This window comes from Cygnus atratus, chromosome 17 (assembly GCF_013377495.2).
Source record: "Cygnus atratus isolate AKBS03 ecotype Queensland, Australia chromosome 17, CAtr_DNAZoo_HiC_assembly, whole genome shotgun sequence".
NCBI classification, from domain to species: Eukaryota; Metazoa; Chordata; class Aves; order Anseriformes; family Anatidae; genus Cygnus; species Cygnus atratus.
This window is the reverse complement of record NC_066378.1, coordinates 13174938-13200782: the sequence shown is the minus strand read 5'-3', so window position 1 is coordinate 13200782 and position 25845 is coordinate 13174938. Positions and strand designations below refer to the sequence as shown.

The window sequence follows — 25845 nt, the reverse complement described above, 5'->3', positions numbered from 1 at the left end:
CATTAACGAGGCACGAAAGCTCCATTTCTGGCAGAAATATCCACATCCCCTGGGCATGGGGGGGCTGTAGCCAAGGTGGTCCCTCCGTTGTGAGCAGCATGGGGACCTCAACAGCTTTCCACCCCAAAGAAAATGTCCATCAGAGGGAAGGCATGCAAGCAGGGCGTGGGAGCACAGCGCTGAGCCTCGTTCCCTGGGCCAAATCCCCCCAAAAAGCCCAGCAGAGGGGAAAAGCAGAGCCCCTGCCCTCCCCGAGTGACAAACACAGGTGGGTCCGGTCCCCGTGTGAGCGCCAGCGGGTCAGCATCCCCGCGTGGGAGCTGCGGGGCCTCCCGGCACCCCGCTAACCTTGAGAGCCTCCGTGTCTCGCATGTCACTCCAGGCAGTGACAACAAGCTGTTATTCCAGATTAGAGAGGGAGGCAGAGAGAAAGTCAGAGACAAGAGGGTTGGGGGCGGCTGGTTTACCTATTACAGCCAAAAGTGGGCAGGGGGCTATTTTTAGCCTGGAGTGAGCCGTATTTATTGTTTCGGCCCAGGGGAGAGGAGGGACTGCCTCTGAGGTTCCTCCTGCGGCACCACCAGCGCCCGAGCGAAGCCATGGTGAGCTCCGAGCTGCGGCGGGCAGGGGCAGAAGCTGTGGTGTTGGCTCTGCACCGGGATGGCTCCAAGGGGCAGGGAGCGGTGGAGGCGGCGGGGACCCAAGGATCCCTCCTGCCCCGCCGAGGGGATGAGCAGGGGGGCATCCTGCAGGGATCAGCGGGGAGAGGAGAGGGCAGAGAGGTGCTTCCCACATCAGCTGCAGGCAGCAGAGCTTTCTAGCTGGGACTTTGGGGGTGCAACCACCAGCTTTTCTCTTTCCCTTCCTCTGCGCAGCAAGGGGAAGGGCAGTTCTGCCCCCCGAATCCCTCCCGCTCCGTTCCCTCTTGGCAGAATCTCGTTTTGGACGGGGGAAGCCGCAGGGGTGTGCGTGACCAAAGGGAGGGGATGCTCGGCAGGCCAGCAGGGTCGGGCAGGGAGCAACTCTGTCCTCATCTCCCTAAAGGACCAGCCAAGGCATTTCTGGTTGTCTCAAACCCCTGTGCGGGAGGAGGCGGGTTTTTTAATAAGCAAATGTGTTAATAAGTGCTTTGTTCTTAGTGAGAGGCCCAGAGCGGTCAGGAGACACCTAAAAATTACCGCATGCTCCTGACCCTGCACCTGGGCAGATCCCGGCCAGTTCACCCACTGCTGCCTTTCCTGGGAAAGCGACTTCCCAGCTCCTCTTTGCTCTGACCTATTCAGCAAAATTCATCAGCAGAGCAAAGAGGGAGTTGTACTTGAAGCAGGACTCTTACAGCTCCGCAGCATCTCAGAGAACTGCAGGTGCTCCCAGCTCCTGAGCAGCACGGGGGGAAACCACCGAGCACCCAGGGACTAAAGCCCGGAGCTACCAGGAAGGACTTGTGACTAAGCACAGGGTAGATTCAGGCTTTTATTCCACACCATAAAAAGGCAGCGAGTTCGTGAGACATACTTGAACCCTGCAGGCACCCAAGAAAGCCAAGAAGAGGATCGAAGGTGCTAATTCCAACGTCTTCTCCATGTTCGAGCAGGCCCAGATCCAGGAATTCAAAGAGGTAGGTGGATTTGGTGGAAATGACCGAGGGGCCTCGATGCGATGTGACCTTCAGCTCCTTCCTGCGTGGTTCCAGCTCGGTGACAGCTGGTTTGCAATGAGAGGCAGCGTGCCTGTTTTTAGGTTGTTTTCTAAAAGTGAGAGAACAACTCAGCGACACCGTTAAACGTGGGATTGTCTCAGAGCTTCCTGGGAGCCCGTGCCCCGCAGAGAAGCCGGAGGCATCCAGGGGGTCTGGGGGACATCGTTCCAGCTAGCTCCCACCGGAGCTCTTCGAGACCTACCCCTGCCCAGCTGGCACTCGGGTACGTGCAGCACCCCGGGACGGGGATAACCGGTCCCAGGCTGGTGGCTCAGGCTCTCCTCCCTGCTTGGTCTCATCCTGGGGTGAGAGGGTTGTGGCCAAAGTGTAGGGTGTGCGTGGCATCAGGGTTGGGCTGCTGTGGGGAGGCATCACCCTAGGGTGCAGGGGACAGGATTGTTCCCTCGCCAGGTGATGACCCCCCGAGCCCCATCCTGTGCAGGGCTCAAGGCGTCCTGCTCCTACCCAGCTCGATGGGAGGAGGAGGAGGAGAAGGAGGAGGAGGAGCAGGAGGAGGGCACTAGCGCCTTTGACAAGGCTGACGGCTCTCCCTCTGCCTGTGCTCCCTGCCCTCCTCGTCTACTCCCAGGCGTTCACCATCATGGACCAAAACCGGGACGGCTTCATCGACAAGGCGGATCTGAGAGATACGTTTGCTGCGCTCGGTGAGCCCCTTTTAGGAACATCCCCTCCCCAGCACCTCTGACAGCATTAGACCCGCTAGATGAGAAACCAGCCAGGAGCCCCCATTTAGGCTCCAGTGGTTAACTGGATCTCGTGTCTGCTTTGCTGAAAACCTGACCCCAAACTTCTGTCAGACAGCGTGGTCATACGTGTGGTGAATGAGAGCGGCTCACAGAGCAGCTGGTGTTTAATCCCATAGGTACTAGAGAGAACCCGCTCCTGGATTATCCCGAGCCAAATGCTCCCTTTGTTCCCCACTGCTAAGAAGCACCTGGATGTTGCCATCCAGCAGCATCCCTGGGTTTATGGGCACGGGGGGGATTTGCAGGACCTGTGGGGAGCTGTGAAGTCGCAAGCTTGGCTCTCTCACCACTGAGGCCAGCGATGGGTCTGGGGAATCCCAAAGATCACCTGAACTCAGGTAAAAGGATGTAGGCTTTCAGTCCCCTTCATTCCTGACAAACGTAGCTGTCTGGGTACAGCTCCCACTGGCCTGATCATGACACCAGTGACAGGGTCACCAGGGCCAGGAGAACTGGTGGCTTTGGCCAAAAACATCTGATGAGGACTCAGACTGATCCGTGGGGCAGTGGGGCAGGGGAATGCCCCGTTTTTTCCCCCAGGAAAAGGCTCCTGTGGGTGTCCTTCAGCCCCCGATGCGCAGAGCGGAGCAGAGGTCTGCACGCTCGCAGCCGGACGTGCCGCTCACCCAGCACCGCTCTCCCCTAGGGCGCCTGAATGTGAAAAACGAGGAGATTGACGAGATGATAAAGGAGGCGCCCGGCCCCATCAACTTCACCGTGTTCCTCACCATGTTTGGGGAGAAACTCAAGGGTGAGAGCGTGCCCAGGGAGCTGGGGGGGTGGGCTCACACCGCCACCAACGTCCTGTCCCACCTGGGGAGGCCACCCAGCTCCTGGGGCCTCCATCACCCTGTGGGGTCACAGAGGCTCCTCGGAGGTCTCAGGTGGGAGCAGCCAAAGAAAGGCAGGTGGGGCTGATCTCAATATTGGTGCAGAGCCTGGGAATGGGACAGAGGGGATCAGAGCAAAGGCACTTCTGGCCTCCCCCCAACTCTCCCCCCACCTGCAGGAGGGCAGGAGCAGGTCTCCGTGCCTTAATTTCCCCAGGCGTTTACAACAAGCAAGCAGCTGTGATGTTCTTGTCCCCATGGAAAGAGGGGACAGATCCTGCAGTGCCTCTGAGCCTGCTAGCACCAAAGGTGGCACCAACAGCCACGCGGGGAAGGACACTGGGTACAGCATGACTGTGACCTGCCCGCCCTGCCCGGCTGCAGCCCCTATCACTTACGGCAGCTGAGGCATGCAGCCTTCCCCCAGATCTCCTGGAGGCTCTGCGGCCCCAAGGGCCTCCTCCTGGAGCTCTATAAATACACCCAAAAGATTAGATATGTGCCGGATGCCGGGGCGGAGGCGACACAGCCTGCTTGGTGGGCACACCATGACCACGCGTCTGTCTGCTCCTCCCCATGTCAGGGGATCCTGGCCAACACAAGAGGGCTGGGGGGGAGGACGTCAGCTTTCCAGCAGAGCCCCCCATTTCCCAAATCCCACAGTGTTTCCACAGGGGGGCTATGGGAAGCAGGAGGCTCCACCTGGCTGCTTCTTCCACTGCTTCCAGTGGTCACGGCCGTGTCACCCTCAGGTGCTGACCCGGAGGAGACGATCCTGAATGCATTCAAGGTGTTTGATCCGGAGGGCAAAGGGCTGAAATCCGCCTAGTGAGTGCAGGGGTGCTCGGGGGGGGCGGACGGCTCGCACCAAGACCTGCCCCGTGCTCACTGCACTCTCTTGTTTGCAGCATCAAAGAAATGCTGATGACGCAGGGTGAGAGGTTTTCCCAGGAAGAGGTATGTGCCCCTGCCACCCCTCCGCCAGCCCCATGCACCAAAAAGTCCCTGCTTGTGCCCAGGGGTTGAAGTGAGGTGGGTTGGTACTGGGTCCTCTTCCCTCTCCCTGCTGGGTCCCACTGCCCAGTTCAGGATCTGCTCACGCATCCGTTTCCCATGTGAGAGGTACACAGCTGAAGGGCAGGGCAGGCAAAGTCGAGTTTCCACGAAATCCCACTAAAGCAAGCAATGACGTCCTGCCAGAACCCCACTGGCCACCTCTCACCCCACAGCAGGGCACGAGAGAGCTGGGGTTTCTTTGCCCCTCTCATTTCCTTGGTCAGCACAGCTGTGGGATGGGGACCGGCGCTGAAGCCACACTTGTGCAAACCATCAGCCCCAGCTTTCCTCCTGGCCCCAGCCACAACCCCCTCCTGTGCTGCCTCTCCACCGTCTCTTTCCTGGCAGGTTGACCAGATGTTCGCTGCCTTCCCTCCAGATGTCTCTGGCAACCTCGATTACAAAAACCTCGTCCATGTCATTACACATGGTGAGGAGAAGGACTAGACCGTGCACATGGCCAGCGCTGGGGTTGGCTCTGCGGGATCACCTCTCTCCAGCTCACACCGGGGGTCCCTTTGCCCCTCTCCCTGGTCCTCTCCATGGCGAAGATTTGCTTATTGTGGGGAAAACAGCACTGAACAGCATCCACAATAAAGTGTATTTTGGTGAGAGGAAATCACTGGTGTGAGCAGTGCTTGGGTTTGCCTGGATGTATGGTGTGATGGTGCGTGGAGAGAGCTGTAATGATGCTGTGCCCTCCCAGGACAGCAGGGAACACCCAGCAAGTGGGATCATCCAGAACATCATCACCCAGAACCCCCCCATGACAAAACCACGTCGGGTTGTGCAGTGAGGAGAACCAGACCCAGCCTCTGCTCCCCCTCAGCACACACTGCCCGCCCTGCCCCGGTGGTGCTGGAGCCGTGGGCTGCAGGCGAGCAGCTGCTCCCTCCCCCAGCTGTGGGTGAAACCGTGCTGAAATATCACCCGCGGAGATTTGGGAGCCTGCGGAAGGCGTTGGGTTCCTTCCAGAGGGGACGGCAGCCGGAGCTGTGGCAGGACAGACACCGCATGGGCACAGGCGCAGAGTTTGGGGACAAGACTTTATTTATTCCAGCAGCACCAGGCTCTCACGCCTGGATGTCGTTTCGTCCCTTCTTGCCCGTGCTGCCGGCACTGCCCCGCTCCCTCTCACAGCTCTGGAGAACCAGCTCGCGCAGCCGCGCGTGGTCCAGCGGCGCCTCGACTGCCCGAGAAAATGGCCGCCCCCCTCACACACCGCCCCACGGCGCTTATATACCTGTCGGGGCGGGGCAGGCCGGCCGCAATTGGTCGGGCAGCACAGGTGTCAGCCGGGATTGGCTGGGCCGCCAGGAGGCCGTTGCGGATTGGCAGGCGGCACGGCCGTAGCCCCTCCTTCCCCGCCCCGCACACTCACAGGCGTCGGTGGCGTCGGCGGCACCCTCCAGGTCGGGAGGCTGCGGGCAGAAACGGGGCAGGTCTGTGCCCTGCAGGAGCTCGGTGCCACCCAGCAGCGGGTTGGTGAAGGTCTGGGATGTCAGCGAGCCGTCAGCCTCCAGATAGAGCAGGATGGATTCCTTCAGCAGGAGCTCGTTGGTCTTCTTCTCCACGAGAGCTGGGCGGGAGGGAGCACAGGGCAATGCAGGAGAGTGCCAAGAAATGGGGCTCCCCTGACAGGATTTCCCTCAGCTGGTGTTGGACAAGGGTCCCAAGGCTGGATCCCCTACCCAGAGCCAAGACAAGGGCTTGGGGACGTTTATGCAGCCAGGCTGGCTCCTGAATTGGCAGGGAATTTGACATCCCAAATTCACACTCAGCAGGGGACACGCACACATGATGGGTCAGGGGGGAAAAAACAGCTGAAAATTTAAAAAAATCAAGGAAAAGTGGACATACAAGGCACACACTGCATGGCGAGGCAGCCCCAACCCACCAAAAAACTGCATCAGGTTCAGGTCCGTGATCTGCCCATTATCACCAAGCTGCTCCTTGATCTTCATGGCATCACAGTCGATTTCTTTGAACAGGACCTCCATGGCAGATTTGAGCCGGCCCAGGACTTTACTGCTCTCTTTGCATCTCTCTTCGTACTCGTTGGCTTTCTCAGTCGTTTGACTTAGCTTCTCCTATCAGCATAGGCTCTGCTAGGTGTCACAACAGCCCCCTCCTCTCTCCCACCACCCCAGTGCTGGCTAGTTCCAGTATGGACACTGGAGACATCCCAGGAGTGGCTGTGGGATGCTCCCATCACTGTAGGGGAAAGGCCCCATAAAGGGGATCCCAAGCTCCCTATGTCACAGATGAGGCCCCAGGCTTTGAAAGACCAGGGCTGGCAGGAGCCTTTTTCTTCCCATGCCTCTCCAGATGTTTGCCAGAGCAGCATTGACAGGACCAGCCTCCCTAGGACACGTGCGGGGACAGACAGGCGCCTGCTGTCCTTGCAGGGGGAAAACCCAGCCATCCTACCTCCAGCTCCTTCAGGACGTGAAGGCTGCTGCTCTCTGCATTGTCCTGGTCGGTTGTGAAGAGCATGATTCCGTTCTGCATAAACACAAGCACATGGAGAGGGTAGAGTTAGTGGCTGACGGCCCAACAGACATGCACAACAGAGGCTGGAGACCATCCCTGTGCCCTGGGAGCAGGAACATCCCACCTGAGCCCCCTGGGGACCACCCCACAACAGGCAGCATTTCTTCTTGTTCCAGCCAGCCCTGCACACAGCTGAGGCGGCCCTTGGCCCTCCTGGAGCTCTTTTCTTTTGCAATATTTTTGCTGGGTGCACGGTGGCAGCATTGAGACAGTTTTAGCTCCGAGCAAGCAGCTTTCTGCCTACGGGAGTTGTATTTTTGGCTACCCTTTGCTTTCTCCTAAGCACACCCGTGTGAGCCAGGCCCTGGTGTGATTGATGCTGGATGCGTAGAGGATGAAAAACCCACCCCAGCCACAAGTATTCTCCGAAGCAGGCATGAAGGGCCTCGGAGCAGGACTGGAACAGACCTGCAGGTCCTTGATCCTCTGCTGCAGCTTCTCCATCTCATTGTTCAGCTCAGTGGCGTAGCTGAAGTAGGCAAAGTTCTTCCCTTCCTTTTCAATGAACCCATTCACCAGCTGGTCGATGTCCCCGTTCTCCGCCAGCTCCAGCAGCCTCTTGTAAGCCACCTCCCGGCTCTCGAAGCTCTCCCCTTGCCTCCGCTTTGCCTTCTGGGCTGCCTTCAAGGCTGAGGGGAGACAGAGAATCTGAGCCGTGCATGTCCCTACCAGTATAGTTTTTGTCTGTGGGTGTGGAGTTTAACAGGGACCTTGGGACAAAGGGGGAGCAGTGCTGGAGGGGCAACGAGCTCCTCTAATTTCTAATTTCCCCAGGAAATTAAGCAGGGAGCTCACAGTCTGCGTAGGAATGGGGCAAACTCATCAGGAACATTCCCTAGGAGGAAAAAAAAAGACCTAAAGCTGTGGAAACCAAGACACACGGTGCTCATATATCACTCTTCACCCTTTTCACCTCGTTTGGGGTTGGGAGCATTCCCCTGAGCTTCCCTGCCCTGAGGATGGTGAAGGAGGAGGGGAGATGCCATGCCTTTGGGCTGCAGTGCTACCAGCTGCTGAAAGCAGCCCCCTTCCACCCTGCAGACTCCTGGTTTGCGGTTTCAGTTACAGGGGGCTTCTCTCATGTGCTACCTTCTTTCTTTTTGGCCTCTTCCTCCAATTCAGAGCGATCCGTGAATTTGGCAAGCACAAAGGTTTTCAGCTTGTTCTCCTGGTCCCGGATGCGCTCCCGCTCCTGCACCTCGATGTTGTACTGGACGGTGTCTTTGCTGTGCCTTTCGTTCATGGCTGAAATCCTCGCCAGAGCCTCCACCCTGCACGTGGAGAGCTCTAAGTTACACCGTGCACAGGTGGAAAGCAGCACGGGTAGAAGGATTTGTATTCCTGACCCAACTTATTGCAGCCGGGTCACTCAGACCGCAGCTGGTTGACCTCTGCTCCTGGTTCCCAAGCAGGGGCAGTGCCCCCCATCCCAAAAAACGTCCGGGGTAGGTGGAATGAACAACACCCTGGCAGTACCGATCTCCCTTCACAGACACCCCTAGACCTTAGACAGCTCCCAGTCCTAGACAAGAGGGGCTGTAACCCATCTCTCTTCCCACTGACACCAGTCACAGAAATTGCCCTGGCCTCAGAGGGCTCGCGAGGCCACGCACCGCTGCTCGTATGCCTGCGTGGACTGCTCCACGGCGGCGTCCATCCTGCTCTTCTGCTGGTCCAGATGCTTACGGAGCTTTGCGTAGAAGTTGTCCAGGATGGCTTTCTGGATTCGAAGGTTTTCGATCTCTTCTCGGAGCTTGTTATTGGCGGTCAGGATGGTATCAAAACGGACGGTGACCTGGGGAGAGGGAAGCAAAAGGTTTGCGGCTGGTGCAGGGCTGGGTCTGTGCTGAAAGACCTTGACTGGGCCTAGGACAGACACGGCGCAAGAGATCTGAAGCAGGCCCTGCACTGTTCTCCTCCCAAGAATGATCTCAGCAGAGAGCTGGAGCTGGCATTGTCCAGGGCAAAGTGGCTCCAGGCAGCTCGGTTTTGTCACTAAACAGGTGCAGACCTTTGGGCTTCTTGGCTTGGAACACGTGCTACATTTGGGTCACGGAGCTTGAAGGAGCCTTTGAGACATTCTGGGATTATTCAGGCCATGGGAAAAAGCCACGTCCTTCGTACAGTTTGTGTGAACCAAATGCATCCGTACCGTTACCCTTCGTCCTGATCAAGAAGCATTTTGCACGCAGGCCCTAGCATGGCCCCACGTCGTGTCCAAATCTTTGCAAAATGTTTGCTTACATTGTTTAGACGCATCTCCAGGGTCTGAATCTGGTTTTGGAGCCATTTGCTACTGTTTGCTTGCTTCACCTTCGTTGCTATCAGGTTTTGCCTCACAATCTTTTTTTGCAGCTCCAGGATCTGCACGCACACAGAAAAAATAAATACATAATCTCCACCCCTGCATTCTGGATTCTTGTCAGGACACTCAGCCAAAGAAAATACCCTCTGTTGACCTGAGCTACAGCAACCACGTTATTAATGAGCTCACAGTTATGGAAGCATCTACAATCCCAAAGGATCCCATTCTGCACATGCAGAATGACTGGGACCACTTTATTCTCATGTCACCAAGGAAATGAAGCTGCCTCCAGAGGGAAATTCAGCGGGTGTTGAGCAAGGCACAGCAACACTTTGTAGGGTGGAAGAGGCAATGAGGACAGATTTTTGGTAGTGGTTCCCGTGCTGGCCACACAGCGATCTGCGCAGTCCTCCCTGGGAACGAGCGGAGGAAAATGTTTGCCAGAACTGGAGAGCTGCCAGCGGAAATAAATCCACAAGGCGAACGAAGCAGCTGGAGAACAATGAAGCCGGGGGCAGGTGGGAGAGCTGTGACTCAGCCACAAAATCCTGAAGTCCCGAACTGAAAGCTAACCCCGTTATGGAAAGCTCTGCAGCATCTCCAGCAACTGCAAATCCCCTGAGCGTGTTCCCTGACTTCTGTCACAGGGAACTAGCTCGGGGCAGAGGGCTGCAGGAACCTGTCACTTCTGTAGCACCGCATTTTCCCTGGCCCCCCACCCAGTGTTGACCAAACCAAAGCAGTCTGTCCTTCGGAGAAGCCGTAGGGCTTCTCAGATTTTGCTCAACCAACCCTTCCATTTTTTTGTCTCTTTTTCAGGGACAGAAAAAGTGAAGGGGAAAGCACAGGGATGTTGTGTGACCATCCAAGGGGAGCTGCAGACACTGGAGGGACAACAAGGACTGGAGCTGGACCTCAGTCTCCCAGCCAGTGCTGCTGACTCAAATGGGAGCCTGGCTGTATCCACTCATCCCTGTCCTGTTTCCTTTGCGCAGAGGCAGCTTTATATTCCAGGGCCTGAATTAAATGCTTTTTACATACTGGAGTAAATTCATTCCATGTCTCTGCTCTGCTGTATCGTGCTCGGCCAGGGACCTGTTCAGACGCTCTTACCTGGCTGTCCTGCTCAGCTAGCAGGGCTTTTCTGTCTCTGATCAGGCAGTCGTACTGATCCTTGGTCTGCAAGAGGCACTTGAGCTCCATACGATTTCTGTCATCCTGCATCACGTTTCTCAGGGAGTTGATCTGGCTCAGTATTAACGACATCCCTCTGTGTTCTTCCTTCAGCGACTCTATTTCTTTCCTACAGAAGAAGAACGAGAAACGGCATGAAGCACATCCCTCCTGCAGTGCTGGGGCAGGTCCTCACCCCTCTCATCCCAGCACCGGAGATCTCAGCATGAACCCCACGGAGCCCGGTGGGGTTGTGCTCACTCCTGGGCGTGTATCTGCTGCCTCATGTTGGCACCGAAACATTTCCTCTTCTCCGCTGAGATCTGAAACTGCTTCTGCAGTCTGCTGAACTCTGCCTCGACGCGACATTCCTTCTCCCTCACAGTGAAGTCTGAGAGCGTGCGCCTCAACCCAGACCCCCTCAGCTGCTACAGAAGGGGAAAAATATAAATAATAAAAAAAAAAGAAAGCTTGGTCACTGCAGCTCGTCTGGACGCAGGTTAATGCCACCACACCTCCAGTGGTGTGGCACACCCCCGCTGCTTCCTCCTAATGTATTCGTTGCCACCCAAAGCCCCGAGCCAGGCAGACTGCGTGAGTATTTCTGATCCTCTTCAGAGCAAAGTCCATTGTGCTTCAGTTTTTACCTTTGAGCGCTTCATTTTTCCCGTCTAACTCCACCGTTCGCTCTGCAGAGACCTCGACACGGGACGAGGGAGCCTTCCTGGGGACCAGCCTGGTTTCAAAGGGGAGAAATGAAATCTGGGGACAGGGATGGGGACAGGACAGTCACACTGATGCCACGGGCCGGCTCAGGGTCGTGGCGGCGCTGCCCTGCCCAGCCCCAAGCACCCGCTCGCATGTTTGGCACGCAAGGAAACCACCACAGATGGCTGCGCGATGGATAAAGGAGAGTTTTGTAGTGATGTCATCCCTAAAACACGCTCCTCTCGCCCAGTGGATAAGCAGGGGGAGAACAGATGGTTCGAGCTGTTCTACCCCGAGCCGTACCTGGGTTTCCATAGAAATCCCACTGAGGCTGGGCCCCCCTCCCCATGCCGGTGGGCAGAGCCCCCGGGGAGCCCGTGGGGCCATCAGCTCATGCACGGCTGCAGCCACGGAGGGCACAAGGGCTGATCCTGCAAACCCTCGCCCCCCAGCTGTGGCAGACACCCATGGGTGCTCCCCTGTCCCCCCCCCCCCCCCCCCCCCGATGCTCACCCTGCCGCAGGGCTCTGCGGTTCCTCTCCTGAGCCAAGGAAGCAGTTGGGGTTTTCCTGGGGAATATCCCTCCCTCCCAGTGGGAAGCACGGGAAGGATGAGACCCAGCACGGAGCGGGGAGGGCCAGCAGCCGGTCCTGAGCCTCCTGGAACCAGTGCTGGCCTGGTTGCCGCGGCGGCATCGCCGTACCGGAGCGCGGCTGGGGACCGCATGGGGACTCCAGCAAGGTGGATGGTTTGGAAACCATCCCTGAAAGCAGCCCTGAAGCGTGTGCTCTGATGTCCTTCCTGATCGTGTGTCCACAGCAGGCAGAAACCTTCATTTACCTGTTCTGTTTCCCTCTGAAGTGTTTAATTTTATCCCGTAACCTGGGAATTTGAAGCCTTTCGCTCTGACCAGAGGGCAGCACCTGGAGCCTGGCCATCCCCAGCAGCTCCCTGGGCTTTCTTCCTGATTTTTTTTTCCAGTTTTGCTTGGAGAGGCAGCTGCCACCATCTCACCAAGGTAGAGGTACCCCCTGTCAAAAGAGCCCAACAGCTGGCACTGCCAACACACCTGGGGAAGGACCCTGGGGACAGAGACTTGGGGGCAGCCAACGCGGGGGACAAATTCAGTATTCACACCTGCTCCTCTCCCTTCCGTGCAGGGAAGCACACAGCCTGACTCACAAGAACCATAAAAATCCCTTCCCTATAAGATGGAGAGCGTGGTCAGCTCCTTCCCAGGGCAGTTGGGTTGCTTCGTGAGGCTCAGATCCCCGGGGCAGAAGCACGAGATGGCACCGGAGGCTGCAGCCGGGCATTGCAGCCCTGTTTTTTGCAGCCCTGGTGTTGCTCAGCTCTGGGATGAAGTTGAGCACAGGGCATCCGCTCCCCAGTTCGTACATCTGCAGCCAGTGCAGTTAGTTCAAGTGATGAGCAAAACCCCCAAGCAGCTCATCGCTCCTGAGACTGCGCCTGCCCTTTATCCCGGAGACTTCGATAAGCTAATGAGCCAGCCACCAAGTTCCAGGCTAATTCACCGACAGGTAGGCTCTGAGGATGTGTTTAACTGGAAATTATTTTTACAGAAGAAAGCAGAACGTGGCACTGGATAATAAAAATCCCTACCAAGGGCAGAGCAGCCCTGGGAAGGCACCAGGGCCTGTGCAGCCACCCTGGGTCCAGGGAAAGCTCGCTGAGCTTTTCGTGCTGTTTCTGCATGATGGACACCTCCGTGGGGCAGTAACGACAGCATCTCGGGGATCCGATCCTCACTCATGTGGTTTCAGTTCTCCCTTCTCTCCAGTCGGTTTCCCTTCACCCTCAGCAGAGGCAAACCTCTGGTTCAGCACAAAGGCAGAGCTGCAGGGCTGGGCATTATGTTCCCCGAAACAACACTGCTGAGTGCCTCAAAAGCTGTCCTAGAGAGCCTGGTTTTCCTTGGCATGGGCTTGTCCAGCCCCAAAATACAGCCCCAAAATACAGCCCCAAAATATCATCCATCCTTGTGGTCCTTCTCGATGGACCAATTCTCAATTGTTTAAGCCACGAGCAAGTCAGTAAATTAAACTACTGAGGAGCAATCTGATTTGGTAGAGTCTGTATCTGTCACACTCATTGCAGAAGCATTTGTTTTACTAAAGGGAACTGTTTTCACCCAAACAGTGCTCGCTGTCAGACTCCTCTGAACCAGCGTGACTTCATTGTCTGGCCGGACCTTCAGGCTGTGGCTGAGAAGAATGGTAATTAGAGCAGGACGAGATCAGCTGTAGCATCTGAACGCAACGAGCCTCTATCTTCTGGAAGAAACCAAAGAAAAGTAACTTTTGGTGCAATTTTCCTTTTAACCCACCTTCCCTGACTTAATAGATACATTTAGCGTTAACTGACACGGAGAAATTATTCCTTCAGCTGCAGATTTGGTGTCTAATTAAGCCTGCTGAAACTGTTTTAAGGGCCGTATTCTCACCTGTGCAGCCAGCGTAAATCCTTCCTGATTTCGGTGATATTTACACAGATTTCCCCATTTCACACGGTCCGGTGAAATGGGGGCTCCGGGGGCTGCCAGGCTGGGCCGGTTCTCGTCTGAGCTCACCTGCCTGCGGGCGGCCCTACAACGCCAGGGAAAATCTCTGGGGTGAACTGCAGAATCAGGCCCGTATTTTCATGCAAATGTAATATATTCGTGTTACTTAATCCCTATTTATAACAAATCCAGAACTTAATTCTACTTAACCCGTCTTCGGTGTTTGACACATGAAATCTGTGAGTCAGAGGGCTATATATGGAACTGTCAAAACTTTCTTTCCCCCCCCCCCTCTAAAAGCCTGTATTAAATCACAAACTCCCAGCAGCAGCACTGGGAGCACCAGGAAGATGCTGGCATTACTAAGGCAGCACGGGATGGGGAGCTAGCTTCTCGGCCAGAAGCCCCATAACAAAATCAGGCAGAACAAGCCCCGAATTCAGACGCACAAGGTCCATTAGTGCCAAAAGGTCATGTACGTAGCAGGACGGGAGGGAGACGTCCCTGTGCGGGCACACGGCCCCACGTTTGAAGAGGAATTGGTGTGAAGTGAGGGGAGAGGAGGCTGCCAGCTGCACAGCTGTCAACCCTCTCCGCTCGGAGGAAACGGTCACCAAGCGTTTCCTGCAGATGTGCTTCTTCCGAATTGCTGACACCAGGCGAAACGCGGCTTCCAGCAGCGAGCTGACTCCCTCGTGACATTCCTCGGTGCTCTTATAGGGCGATTTTAGGAGCGAGCTCCCCGGGACTTGACTTTGGAAAAGCAAAGCTCTCTCCCCACCACTGGCTCAGCCCCTCCACGAAGCCTAATATCAGGGATTTGCTTCGGCAGCCATGCTGAATTACAGACATCTCTGACTGCAGAGGTGGCCGAGCCGAATTGCTGCTCAGGGGCTGCTGCTGCAGGTGGGCAAACACAGAATAAAAACAGCTGTGGACACGCTGTCTGAGCCACCTCTGTCTGAAAGCAGTGAAAGCCCTCTGAAAATCTCACTGCCCTTGGGTCAAACCGGCATCACAGCAAGCGCTCACACGCTGCGGGAAATTTTAGCTGCAGCAGTGGGAGAGAAGAGGTATCGGAGAGGCCAAGGACAGAGCGGTTTGCAGAAGCTGCTGTTGCTTGGGATCCTGCCTGCCCAGGCCCCAGGCTCTCTCTGCAGGGATTTTTTTTGGCTGTGATGTAGGCAAAGCTGTACCAAGTAAGGTTCTCAGCGGGGCTGCTGAACCCTTAACCGCTTTGGAGGGACACGGCCGTTTGGCAGCATAAAACCCGAGCAGGAGGCAAGTCCTGCTCCGGGTTTGGGATGCTCACTGCAAGAGCTCTGAAATGCCGGCGGGACGCTTGGCTAGGTCAGCCTAATAAATTCCCTCCATGACCTCGCAGGTCTCCCCAGAGAAGTCCATCGGCAGATGTGGAAATCCTCGATGCCAGATCCGGCTGGAGAGCACCAGGAAGACGGGCAGGAGGTGTCTGAGGACAGCAGGACATCGCTGTGGGGTCGGAAAGGGAAGCCCCTTCCCTGCCCATCCCCGTGGCTTTGTGTCAGCTCGGGGCTGAGCCGGGCAGCCTGGCAACAGGCAGTGGGTACAGCCGGTTTTAGAAGAGCTATTTCCAATAAATCACTGCTGATCACCATCCCGTGCAGTGCTCTGGATCAGGACTAACACGGTATTAGTTGAGCATGCTCTGGAAGTGGCTTAAGGCGAGTGAGGACTGGCCTATATAAGATCACTCAGGGAAACTATTTTGAATTAACATTTAAAGGCAATTAATTAAACTGCTGTATGGGTGTTCTGCACCATCTGCATTCGGTTTCTCTTATTTTATTTTTTTTCAAAATCAAATGAAGGCTGCTTGATTGCTGGGTAGGGCATGGGCACGGGAGGAAAGGATCCTGGGGGACCCCCAAACCCCAGAAAAAGCAGGACGCCAGGGTGAACCTGCCTTGAGGAACCATAGCCCTGCTCGTGCCCGGCGTGTTTTTCTGGGACAGTCCCAGACCTTTTTGTCTCCAAGACCTCGGCTTTACGGGAGAGGTTTGAGCACCCCAGGGTGTTCCCTTCTGACAGCAACCGCAGCACCGGGAAAGAAACCGGGTGCACCGACTGCTCTCCTTCTGGCTCGGTGATGCTAAAGCCCATGTAAATAGGTGGCAGTACGAGGCATGAGTGTGGCCAAAAGCCGGCAAATGACAGCCACGGATTACGAGGGCTGCCCCTGCCTGAGCGTGGCATGGCGGCCGTGTGGCAGGAGCAGAAAACCAGGGCAAGAGCAGCAGCAGGTCGGTGGCAGGGCAAGGCAGGGCTCCCTCGGCACAAGCCTCGCTGGAGAGAAACCATCCCGGCAGAGCTGCCTGCAGCCTTTTGCTTTGATTTAGGACGTGTCCCCTAGTAATTACCCTGCCTCGGCCCTTCCATTTTTCTGAGGCGATATTTCAGAGCAGCACGCACTGAGAATAGCCGCTTCCCCAGCCTACCGCCGGCACCTCAGCCCTTCCCCGAAGGAGGAACAGATTGTTCTGAACAGTCTGGTCCATTTGCCATTTATACGAGCTGGCTGGGCTTGCTGTTTATTGCCGCTCACTCAGCAGCTGATCTTTTGCAAGACGGGAGCCATCGGCTGCCTCCCCTCCTGCCAGCCCTTGCTCCATGCCCCTTGTCGCAAGTCCAAGGCTTTTTGAGGGACATGGGCTGGTTTTGGTAACAGGCGGTTGTTACTTAAGAGTTGGTCCAAATTAAAGCTTTATTAAGCAAATCCCAAGGGTTCAGGCTGAATGTTTCTCCTAGTGCAAGTCTGGAGTGTCTCCTGAGGAAACGCAGAGGTGATGCTAATGGAAGCCGGGTTACGAGGAGTCCTGCTGGGTGTTTTGCTTTGCGTCTTAGTGCACATCGATGGGGCTGGTTCAGAAGGAACCTGCACAGCTTGGAACCAGGCTGGAAGACGGAGACGGTTTTTCATCCTGCTGCTGTCAGGTTGGAAGACAGAGCTGGTTTCTCATCCTGCTGCTGACAGTGACCTGCCCACGCCTGGGCTGGGGGTGCAGGACCGTCCTGCCCCACCAGCCCCGTGTGCTCCCTGCTTTCACAGCAGCCCTTTGCCAGGAGGGACCCGCAGGGACAGCAGGGTGGCACAGCCAGGGAGGGCTGTGCTGGATAGGGCACAGGGACACGGGGATGCAGGGACACAGGGACACAAGGACACAAGGACACAGCCACCCCATGCCTGCTCGGGTGGGAGGAGAGGAGCAGGAGGCAGCAGAGCTGCACCAGTTGCTTGGCAACTCCCCTGCAGATCTCCATCCTGCCAAAAAACCTTTTTTCCATCATCGATGCCCCATCCTTCAGCCGTCCTTCCAGCTGCACCCGGCTTCCTCGAGCCTCCAAAGTTACTGGTCAAACCTGGCCTGAAAATCCACCTCGCTCTGCTGGGACTGCCCAGCACCTGCAGTCTTTGAGGGAAGGCTCCATCGCCAGGCTTCTCCTTCTTCACATCTGTGCTTCCACTTTCCGAAAAGCCCCAGTGCTCCATCAGTGGCCACACAGCTCCATCAGTGGCCATACAGCCCCATCAGTGGCCATACAGCCCCATCAGTGGCCATACAGCCCCATCAGTGGTCATACATCTCCATCAGTGGCCATACAGCCCCATCAGTGGCCATACATCCCCATCAGTGGCCATACATCCCCATCAGTGGCCATACAGCCCCATCAGTGGCCATACAGCCCCATCAGTGGCCATCCAGCCCCATCAGTGGCCATACAGCTCCACCAGTGGCCATATAGCTCCATCAGGGGCTGAGCACACGGGAGAAACAGTACCAGGACAAGTGCAACCCCGCTCAGAAATACGGGCGTGCGGCTTTTCACTGCCACCCTCCTGACCCAAGAGGTGCTGACACCAGCTCAGGACCTGCCCGCCCTGATGCTGGATTCGGGGCTGCTGCAGGGGGTGCTGCACTAATTCTGCTGTGGAACTGGGGGACCAGGATTTATTCCTGCTTCTGCTCAGCTTGCCTGTGCGCAGAGAGGAGGAAGAAAGAAGACGGGTCCAGGTGGCCCCTGGCATTTCACACCGACCAGCCCCGGGAGGCAGCACCCACCTCGCACAGCAGGACCACCGGGGTCGGCGCCGGGCCAGGCAGGCAGGATGAGGCTCACATCTCCCCGCACTGCCTTTCCCCCAGGAGATGCTCCCAGTGTTATCACCCGTCAGTGTCAGGAGCCGGTGGTGGTGGCAGCAGGTCCTGCAGGAGCCCAGCGTCACCGTCACCGTCGGGGCAGGATGAGGCATCCAAAAATCTCATCAGCCCCCCTGTGCCTCGGCATTAGCTGACTCGTGTGGGAGCTGATCATTCTGCTCGCAGCTAATGAAGGGGTGAGGTTCCTTGACGAAAACAACGCGGTCTCAGCCTGACAAAGCTTTGTTCTGGATTTTTTTTTTTTTCCGCTAGGAACAGTGGCTGGAATTTTCCTCTTGGCAGCGCTGACACAAGCCCTTCTCCTCCGGGGCGGGAGGGGAATGTGGCCCGCTGATATCACACGCCAAGTTTAGCTGGGGATAATGATATGCTGTTTGGGTTTCTATAGATTCGCAGGTCATTTCGCAAACATGAATTAATCTTGACAACGCAGCTGCAAGGAAACGGAGATTTTATTGTTCCTGGTTTAAAGAGGGGGAAACTGAGACACGGGGCGTAAACGCATTTCACAGGGGTGCAGAGAAAGCAGGCGATGAAGGCAGGGAGCAAACCAGGGTCCCGAAAGCTTTTCCGCTTCCTCGCAGAGCCGCAGAGCATCCTTCCCACACAAAGCCGCTTGCTTGCATCATTTTACACCAGCCCGAAATGTAACTCGGTTTTATATTTAGCTACCGGCTTCTGCAAAGGGACATTATATAACAGCCCTCGAGTGTGGCATTTTATAATTTACCAGCTCAACTTGTGCTGCTTCTAGAAACCCGCCTGTGCTCCCTGGCTCCGCACAGAGCCCTCTCCTGCCTCCCCCGGAGCTGAAAAAATATTCCAGCAGGCGCTCACCTGTGTAGCTGTAAGGCCACACAGGACGTCGGTCCCCCAGCCCCACGAGGCTCGTCATCTCTCCAGCAATTAGCGCTGTCGCCAGCTCCATTTTCATCATCAAACTCTTGCTCCTGCATAGGAAGGAAAGGAGGTAGGTAGATGCATCCGTGCTGGTGGAAAATCCTTTTCGGGTTGCAAAACCGTCTAATGGGCTCTGAAATCTCCTGGGGGAGGTTGAGAGCATCCCTACAGGCTCCGCAAGGCATCCTGCACACAGCTATGGAAAAAATCAGTGTCCCCAAAGCTGGGCATGTGGGGGTGACCTCCCGGGAAGGAGAGCACCTCCGATGAGCCTTAGGAAACAGCAGGAAGGGGCTGGTGTGTGACTCAGAGAGGGATGAGGAAATGTCCAGAAAGTTCAAATCCTGAGCTGGAAACACCATTTTACTAAAAATACACGTCCAGCCCGTTATGGTGCACGGGGCTGCCTCCAGCCCGGGAGGTTACGTTTCAGTCACATCACGGAGTATCCTCATCAAACAGGTGAAACAGGAGAGCATTAATTAATCACACGCCCAATGGTCCGTGCTCGAGAGGACCCGGCTGCAGCGAGCGAAGGATTTAAGGCATCGCTCCGTGCTCCCGCAGCCTGAAAGGTCCCAGAGCAGGACCACGAAAAGCAGGGAGATGTGTGAGGGACCAGACCCACGGGACAAAATCCACATTAACCAAAGGGCTATAAAAAGAAAAGGAAGAAGAGAAGCGAGCTTTTTGGCCCAGCACATGTGGCACACGAGGACCGGCCGCGTTCCCCTCATCCTGGCCGCTCGCACCCCTGCTATTTCCAATCCTTCCCGGTGCTGTGTGCTGCAGGCAGCTCAGCAGAGGGGTTTCACCGAGTGACTCACGGTGCTTCGCCTTTGGACTGCATTTCCTCCCCGCTTCCTCGTGCACATGCTACGTCTGGGCTGAGGGCTGCGGCCGGAGGGGATGGGGCAGCTCGCTCAGCTGCCTGTGCCTGGGAGGAGGCTGCGGCGCACACCCTCGGAAGTAAACAAGCGCATAATAAAGATAAATGCACCCCGATAAGAAATTTAAGTGCATTTATTTCTGGGAGGCGAGCTCCAGGTGAGCACCTCTTCCCCCATGGACCAGACCCCCAGGGCAAGAACATCCAGGGGAGCGCAGGAATGGGGTCGTGGATTCAAGGCTGTCCCTCCGCCTCCCGCTGAGTTCAGTTCCCTGCTTCACGGCGCAAAAAGCAGCAGGGGCAGGGCTGTGCATCCTGGTGGTGCGGGGACAGGAGTGAAGATCTTCCACCGAGCAAGCTGAAATCCCCCTCCGCTGGCTGCCCGGTTTGGCACAAAGCAAATAAATACATCCAGGACAAGGAGGGTGAGCAGCCAGAGGCTTCTTCCTCCACGCACCCCACTGGGGACAGCACCAGCGGGGACACGGAGCAGGGGCACGGAGCAGGGCCACCAGGCGGCGTGGCTCACGAGGGAGGATGACGCCCAGCTCGGGAGACTGTCACCCAAGCAACCTGAATTTAAAAGGTCACAGAAAGAAGGAGAACAGAGGGAATGGTGGCTGCCTGCCTTGCTTGAGCCCGAGACACGTGGGGAGAGCGCCGCGGGTCGCCGGGCCGGCACGTGCTGCGACTTTCCTTCCTTGGCCGGGGAAGGGCAGCGACCTTGCCGCCGGCTGCGCCTCCTGCGTGCCAAACTGCGGCCACAAAAGGGAGAAAAGTCTGGCTGAGAAACGCGGCTTACCTTTTTAGAGAAGACTAGAATCTGCTACGTTTCAGCTGAAACCCTTCCGAAGGGCCAGGTGGGACTTTTTCTATAGATATCTAAATAAAACCGTTTATTTAAAGAAAGAAAGAAAAAAAAAAGAAAGAAAAAAAGCTCTGGCATGAATCCCACACTGAGAAAGACATCTCACTGAAGTCGCACCACAAAAGGCGGTCGGTCCCACCAGCAGCTGCCCTTCGACTGCCTCCAGAAGGCACGGATCCGAAGCGAAGGTGAATGTCAGCTGGCAGCCCCGAGGCTCTCCGCTGACCGACATGCTACCGAGGGACAAACCCTCGGGAGAAGTGACGTTGGAGGCTGCAGTGTGGGGGTGCATGGGCTTGGCAGACCCCACAAGGGTTTCTCCACCTCTGTTCTTGCATCTTCTCCAGGTGCTTGCCCAGGAGGCCCACAGAAGCTGTGGTGGTTCGAGTACATCCCCCGGACAAAACCTTCAGCCACGCACAACCTCCCACAAACTATCTCCCTTCTAAAATGCAGCCCCTTGGCCATGAAATCTGCTTCTCCCCCAAGGCTGCCCTGCGGCCCCCACCCCGTGGGCAGTGCTGAGCCCACGAGCGCCGGGAGGTGCCAGGGGAGAGGCCGGGCTGGTCCTCACCGGGTGTGGGCACGTCGCGATTGCCCAAGGCAACAACAGCCTCCCCTCCCTGCCCACCGTTCCCCTCCCTGCCCCTCTCCCTTCCCCAAAACCCACCTTGATTTGTGTAGCCCCCATGAGGAATAAACCTAACCCAACCAAACTCAGAGCCCTGGAGAGCATCCCCTGGAGGGACGTGAGTTTGGGAACAGGATGCAATGGTACATTTGAACCTTAAATGCATCCTCGATCAACCAAAGCTCTTCTGGCTGCAGGGTGAACACTTTCCTTTTTTTTTTTTTTTTTTTTTTTTTTTTTTTTTTTTTTTTTCTTCTTTTTCAATGCAGGAAAGACTGCCTATGCCCAGAGAGCCATTTGTCGTGGGGCAGAAGCAGACCCCCAGCCTTAAGCCTCACCTCGCTACAGCCTCAAACTGGCCTTGAGCGCAGGGCTGAGCTTCTCCTGCTGCTCAAACCCACACAGCATGCCCCTAGTGCAAACAAGGCGTCTAGTTTTAAAAGGCAAAAGTCACGTGGAGTATAAAACACGGAGGGAAAGAAGGGGAAAAGTGAGCTCCCGAAGGGACTGGAACAACAGTGGCAACTTTCCAAGTCCCCCCTTTCTCCACACATTAATTTTTCTGACTCCCCGGTCTCACTTGCCGCCCCGCAGCCTACGTCTGTATGGAGGCATTTGCGTAAAAGCCCGATTTATTGGCTAACAACCACCATTGTGTACACAACTGTCCGCAGCCCTTGGATTTATCACCTCACCTCAACCCAAACTCTGGTGATTTAGCACCGGAGAAACCCAGGGGGATCCTGGCTCCACCGCTTTGGGTTTGTGCCGCAGGCTGGAGATGGGATCGCAGCTCCCCAGGCTGCAAAGCGAGGTCGCAGCGGCACCAAAAGCGCCGTGGGTGTTGCAGTGAGCACTGCCAGCGGGCTGCAAGCTGCCAGGTCTCCATCCTCACTGTGGTGCTGAGCCCCCAAAGGGCGCCGGGGGCTCTGCCCAGCTCCGGTGCCCACGCCACGGAGCTCTCACCCAGGAGCAGGAGGTTTTTATTCCTCGAGCCGCTCGGGGCCACCCGCATCACGGGTGCGGGGCTGTTGAGCCAACAAGACCACGGCTCAGCACAACTCCGGTTGAGGACTTCAAATGAATTAAATCTGATGCATACCTACGCCCTCAGCCGCATAATTACCGTTAATTATCCAGGCTTGAACTGCCCGGGGGGTGGGAGATGCTGCGCGGCACCCCAGCGGCCGTCCCACTGGACCACTCAACTGCAGACCTCGTCCATCCCCAGTCCCCAGGGATGCTGGCAGCAGAGGAAGCCCCGGGGCACAGCAGCCGCTCGCAGCAGCATGTCTGAGCGGTGTGGACAGACCAGAAGGGCATCCAGGGATCAAAGTTGGCTCCAGCCACGCTTTTCCTCCAAATCCTTTTGCACAGGTTTTAGCGCAACCTTACGTAACAGCAGCCCGGCTCCTGAAAATCTGCCAGCCTCGCTCAAAGCGAGCAGAAAGGAGGAGGTGAGAAGGGAAACAAATAAATAAGCACACGTGGCAGCTACCTCCCCAGCAGACCACGTTTTCAGACGCCGCACGTAAGCAGAAAGGCCAGGTGCAGGGCGGCAGGCAGTGGGACTGCTCGGGATTTTCAGGACCATCAGGGGAAACAAAAAAGAGCAGAAAATGAAGTCAGGTACCCCGACTGCCCTCTGAATGACTGTCATTTGTCCTGGGCCTGGGGAGGCTTTGGAGCACCAGCCGTTGGGAAGCCTGTGGGCACCTGCAGGGAGGATGTCCCACGTTTCATCTGCATTTCTAAAGCCCCAGGGCAGGCGGGGTACCCGACATGGGGAGTCTCTTCCTTGCTCCTGCCTCTCGTGTTCAGCGATGCGTCGCCCACAGAGGCAAAGCCGACGTTTGACCAAGAACAAATCAGCAGAGCCTCTTATTTCCACTTTCCCGCTCCCCTGGCAGCTCTCCTGGTCCTCCTTTCTCATCGGTTTTAATTAGAGAAGCAGCTCATCCATGAAGCCGAGTTCTGCCGGGGTAAGAGGAAGCGAAGAGAAAAAGCAAACCGTGTTCACCCCACCACGGACCAGCTGATAAAGGGCTGCGAACCCTTTGCTGGCTGTGCAGCTGACTGCCACGTACGTTTTTCCCTGTCCCCCTCCATGAATGGCTCAGCTGAACCCCACGGAGACCTGCACGAGCTTCCCAGCTGGTTATGAAACTCAGGCTCTGGCGGAGCGTGGAGGTTCCTGGCCGGCGAGGGAAGAAGACAGGGGCTCCTCTCCTTGCCAAAGCAGCGTCAACCGAGCCGCTGCGGCTGCTCTCCGCTAAAAGTAGGACAAATCCTCCTTCAGCCCCGTTTCGGCTCTTTTTCTGAGCAATAGATGGAGCAGACACTTGCCCAAGGGTGCTCAGTGCGGGTAGGACACACCGATCGGCTGCTTCCCCGAGTGGCTTTTGTGCCTGGCCCAGCCTGAAATGTCGGATTCAGATACAAAACTCACAGACAGGGTGTGATGTGCTGCGTTGTCTCAATCCGAATGGCTACAGCAGGAAAAATCCTACTGTGGTCTCTGCTACATCAGAATAAAAAGTGACTTAGGACATTTTTATAAGGGATGGATTTTACTGGTAGCATTTTTGCCACTACGAACCTTCCCAAACTCACCAGCTGAAGATTGTTCCATCCAGCAATGCCTTTCAGCAGAAACCCATGAAGTATGTCAACTTTGACCAAAAAAAAAAAAAAAAAATGAAGAAACGTAGGAGGGGAAGAACGGCAAATCACATTTTTCTCGTGTCAAAATAGCCTGTCTCAAGATTTTCTGAGCAGAATCCTTTAACGTATTTTAACAAAAAAAAGTGATTTTAACAAACTTGTGATGGACTTGTCATTGTTGCTGATAGGTTCCCTGGGTGGGAGGTGCAGATGGAAACCAGCTGTTGGGAGCGTAAAACGTTTGGCTCGGTGGAAATCAAGGCCTGGGTCCCACGTGCACGGTGTAGAGGGGATGAGAAGAGAGCGTGAGGAGCTCTCTGGAAGATATCCTGCCGCTGCCCCTCTGGGCATGGGGCTTTGCACGTGGCGGAGTCCTTGGAGGAGCAGCAGAAAGCCCCAAGCTCCTCACCACGTCCCGCACGGCGGAGCTGCCTGCCGGCAGTCTGCATGTTTTGGTGCTCAAGGGAGATCGCTGCGCTGCATGTTTGGTAAATAAAACATGACACTAAGAAAACACCTGACTCTGCGTCATCGACTCCCTGCCGAACAGGGCACGTACCCCTGCATCTCCAGATCCGCCTCGTGGCTTTGCCCTTCTGCTCTTTTACCTCACAAATCGCCGCTGCCTACCCCAAAACTCTGCAGCAGCTGAAATTTGGGGGTCAGCAAAATACTTTAGCCATCAGAGGCAAGAAGCACGCGTACAAAGTTAATCTGGATTGTAACAGCCTGATATCTGGATGCACGCAGTAGGAGTTATGAAAACATTGAAATCGTGGCTGAGCATCTAGTTAGGAAAAATAACATTTGACCCACGAGTCACACCATCTTTGTTTTTCCAGTGTTGAACAGACCGTGTAGATCTTTGTCTGAAATGTACACAAACACACTGAATTTCACGGACTTAGCAAATATGTAATCTAAGGAAGGGGAAGCGTGGGTGACTTGCATTTCTAAGGATCCGCCTACATACAGGAATAAAATAAGGAGCTTTTCATCATTAGCTGTATATATATACATGTATATATGTGTATATATAGGGTATCCACATCATGTTACACACATTGTATATGTATGTGCATGTGCATGTATTATGGGTATGTATATACAGAATAATTATGAAATGCTGCTTATTTTGCTGCTGTATGTAGGTGGGTATTATATATATGATATCTATATTTTTATACATAGCCAGATTATGAGCAACCGTACAATAAACAAAGTGGCATGCGCAAGAGATAGTGAGGACAAATCAGTGAGGAAAGATATTTTACACTGAGGCTTCCAAGGAATGTTACCCAAGCTGTGATTTATTTGTGGAATTTCAGGGGGGAGGGAGGAAAAGACACAAAGGTCTCAGAGCTGCGAGCAAGATAAATCGTACATCATCATGTATTTAGCAAACTAGAACACAAACTGTGGAGAAACACAGAAAGGGCGGGGATATGCGAACTGTGAGCTTCAGAATTATTGAACGCTTCAAGCCTGTGCGCAGAGTTTAAGGACAAAGGGATTTCCCTGATTGTTCCCCTTCTAGAAATAAATCATTATGGTGAGCAACACTGGAGAAGAAAATAGTTTCAGGTTATTTATAACACCTTGGCTGTGTCCCTTTTCTAATCGGAGAAGCTGCTGTGGGGCAAGGCTTGTTATTTTCAGCAGAGAAAAATTAGCTTATTAGAACGATAATTCTGCAGTGGTATTTTAACATCTCAGCCTTGTCTCGGAGTTTACCGCTGTTAGGTAAGGGCCCTTATTTTTTATGTCTACATAGCAAAAATGTAAATGCAAAAGACTGTGTGCAAAACCCACAGGCCCCCTCCGAACAGGACGCCAAGCACTCGCAGCGAGCGCTGGGACCTGGGTGCGGAGCCGTAGGGAGGCGGGTTGGTTATCGAGGTGATGACAGGGCCTTGACAGATCTGCCTTCATCTGTCACTTCCCTCCTTTTCCCTCGGCTATGCCTCTTTTAACGCGAACTGGCGGTGCTTTGGACCTTGCTTGATTTGGTTCATCAAGTGAGATGCATTCCTTGCCCTGACCAGTTTCGTTTGAAGGGCCAGATCCTTCCTTTCAGATGTA

The 25845-nt window shown here is 55.5% G+C and overlaps 2 protein-coding genes across 2 annotated transcripts; one reads left to right on the top strand and one right to left on the bottom strand.

Moving 5' to 3' along the window:
• Positions 1–1534: 1534 nt before the first annotated feature.
• Positions 1535–4799, top strand: MYL2 (myosin light chain 2). Its single transcript, XM_035565653.2, has 6 exons — positions 1535–1618; positions 2289–2364; positions 3113–3217; positions 4049–4124; positions 4205–4253; positions 4701–4799. Exons 1-6 carry the CDS (start codon positions 1583–1585, stop codon positions 4797–4799), a joined length of 441 nt encoding a protein of 146 aa, XP_035421546.1. The 5' UTR covers positions 1535–1582.
• Positions 4800–5425: 626 nt separating this feature from the next.
• On the bottom strand, positions 5426–11045 carry CCDC63 (coiled-coil domain containing 63). Its single transcript, XM_050714289.1, has 11 exons — positions 11031–11045; positions 10645–10811; positions 10324–10513; positions 9150–9269; positions 8519–8700; positions 7995–8176; positions 7314–7534; positions 6783–6857; positions 6250–6442; positions 5734–5931; positions 5426–5541 (listed from the first exon to the last, which is right to left on the bottom strand). The coding sequence occupies exons 1-11, from the start codon at positions 11043–11045 to the stop codon at positions 5426–5428; spliced, it is 1659 nt and encodes a 552-aa protein (XP_050570246.1).
• Positions 11046–25845: the final 14800 nt, after the last annotated feature.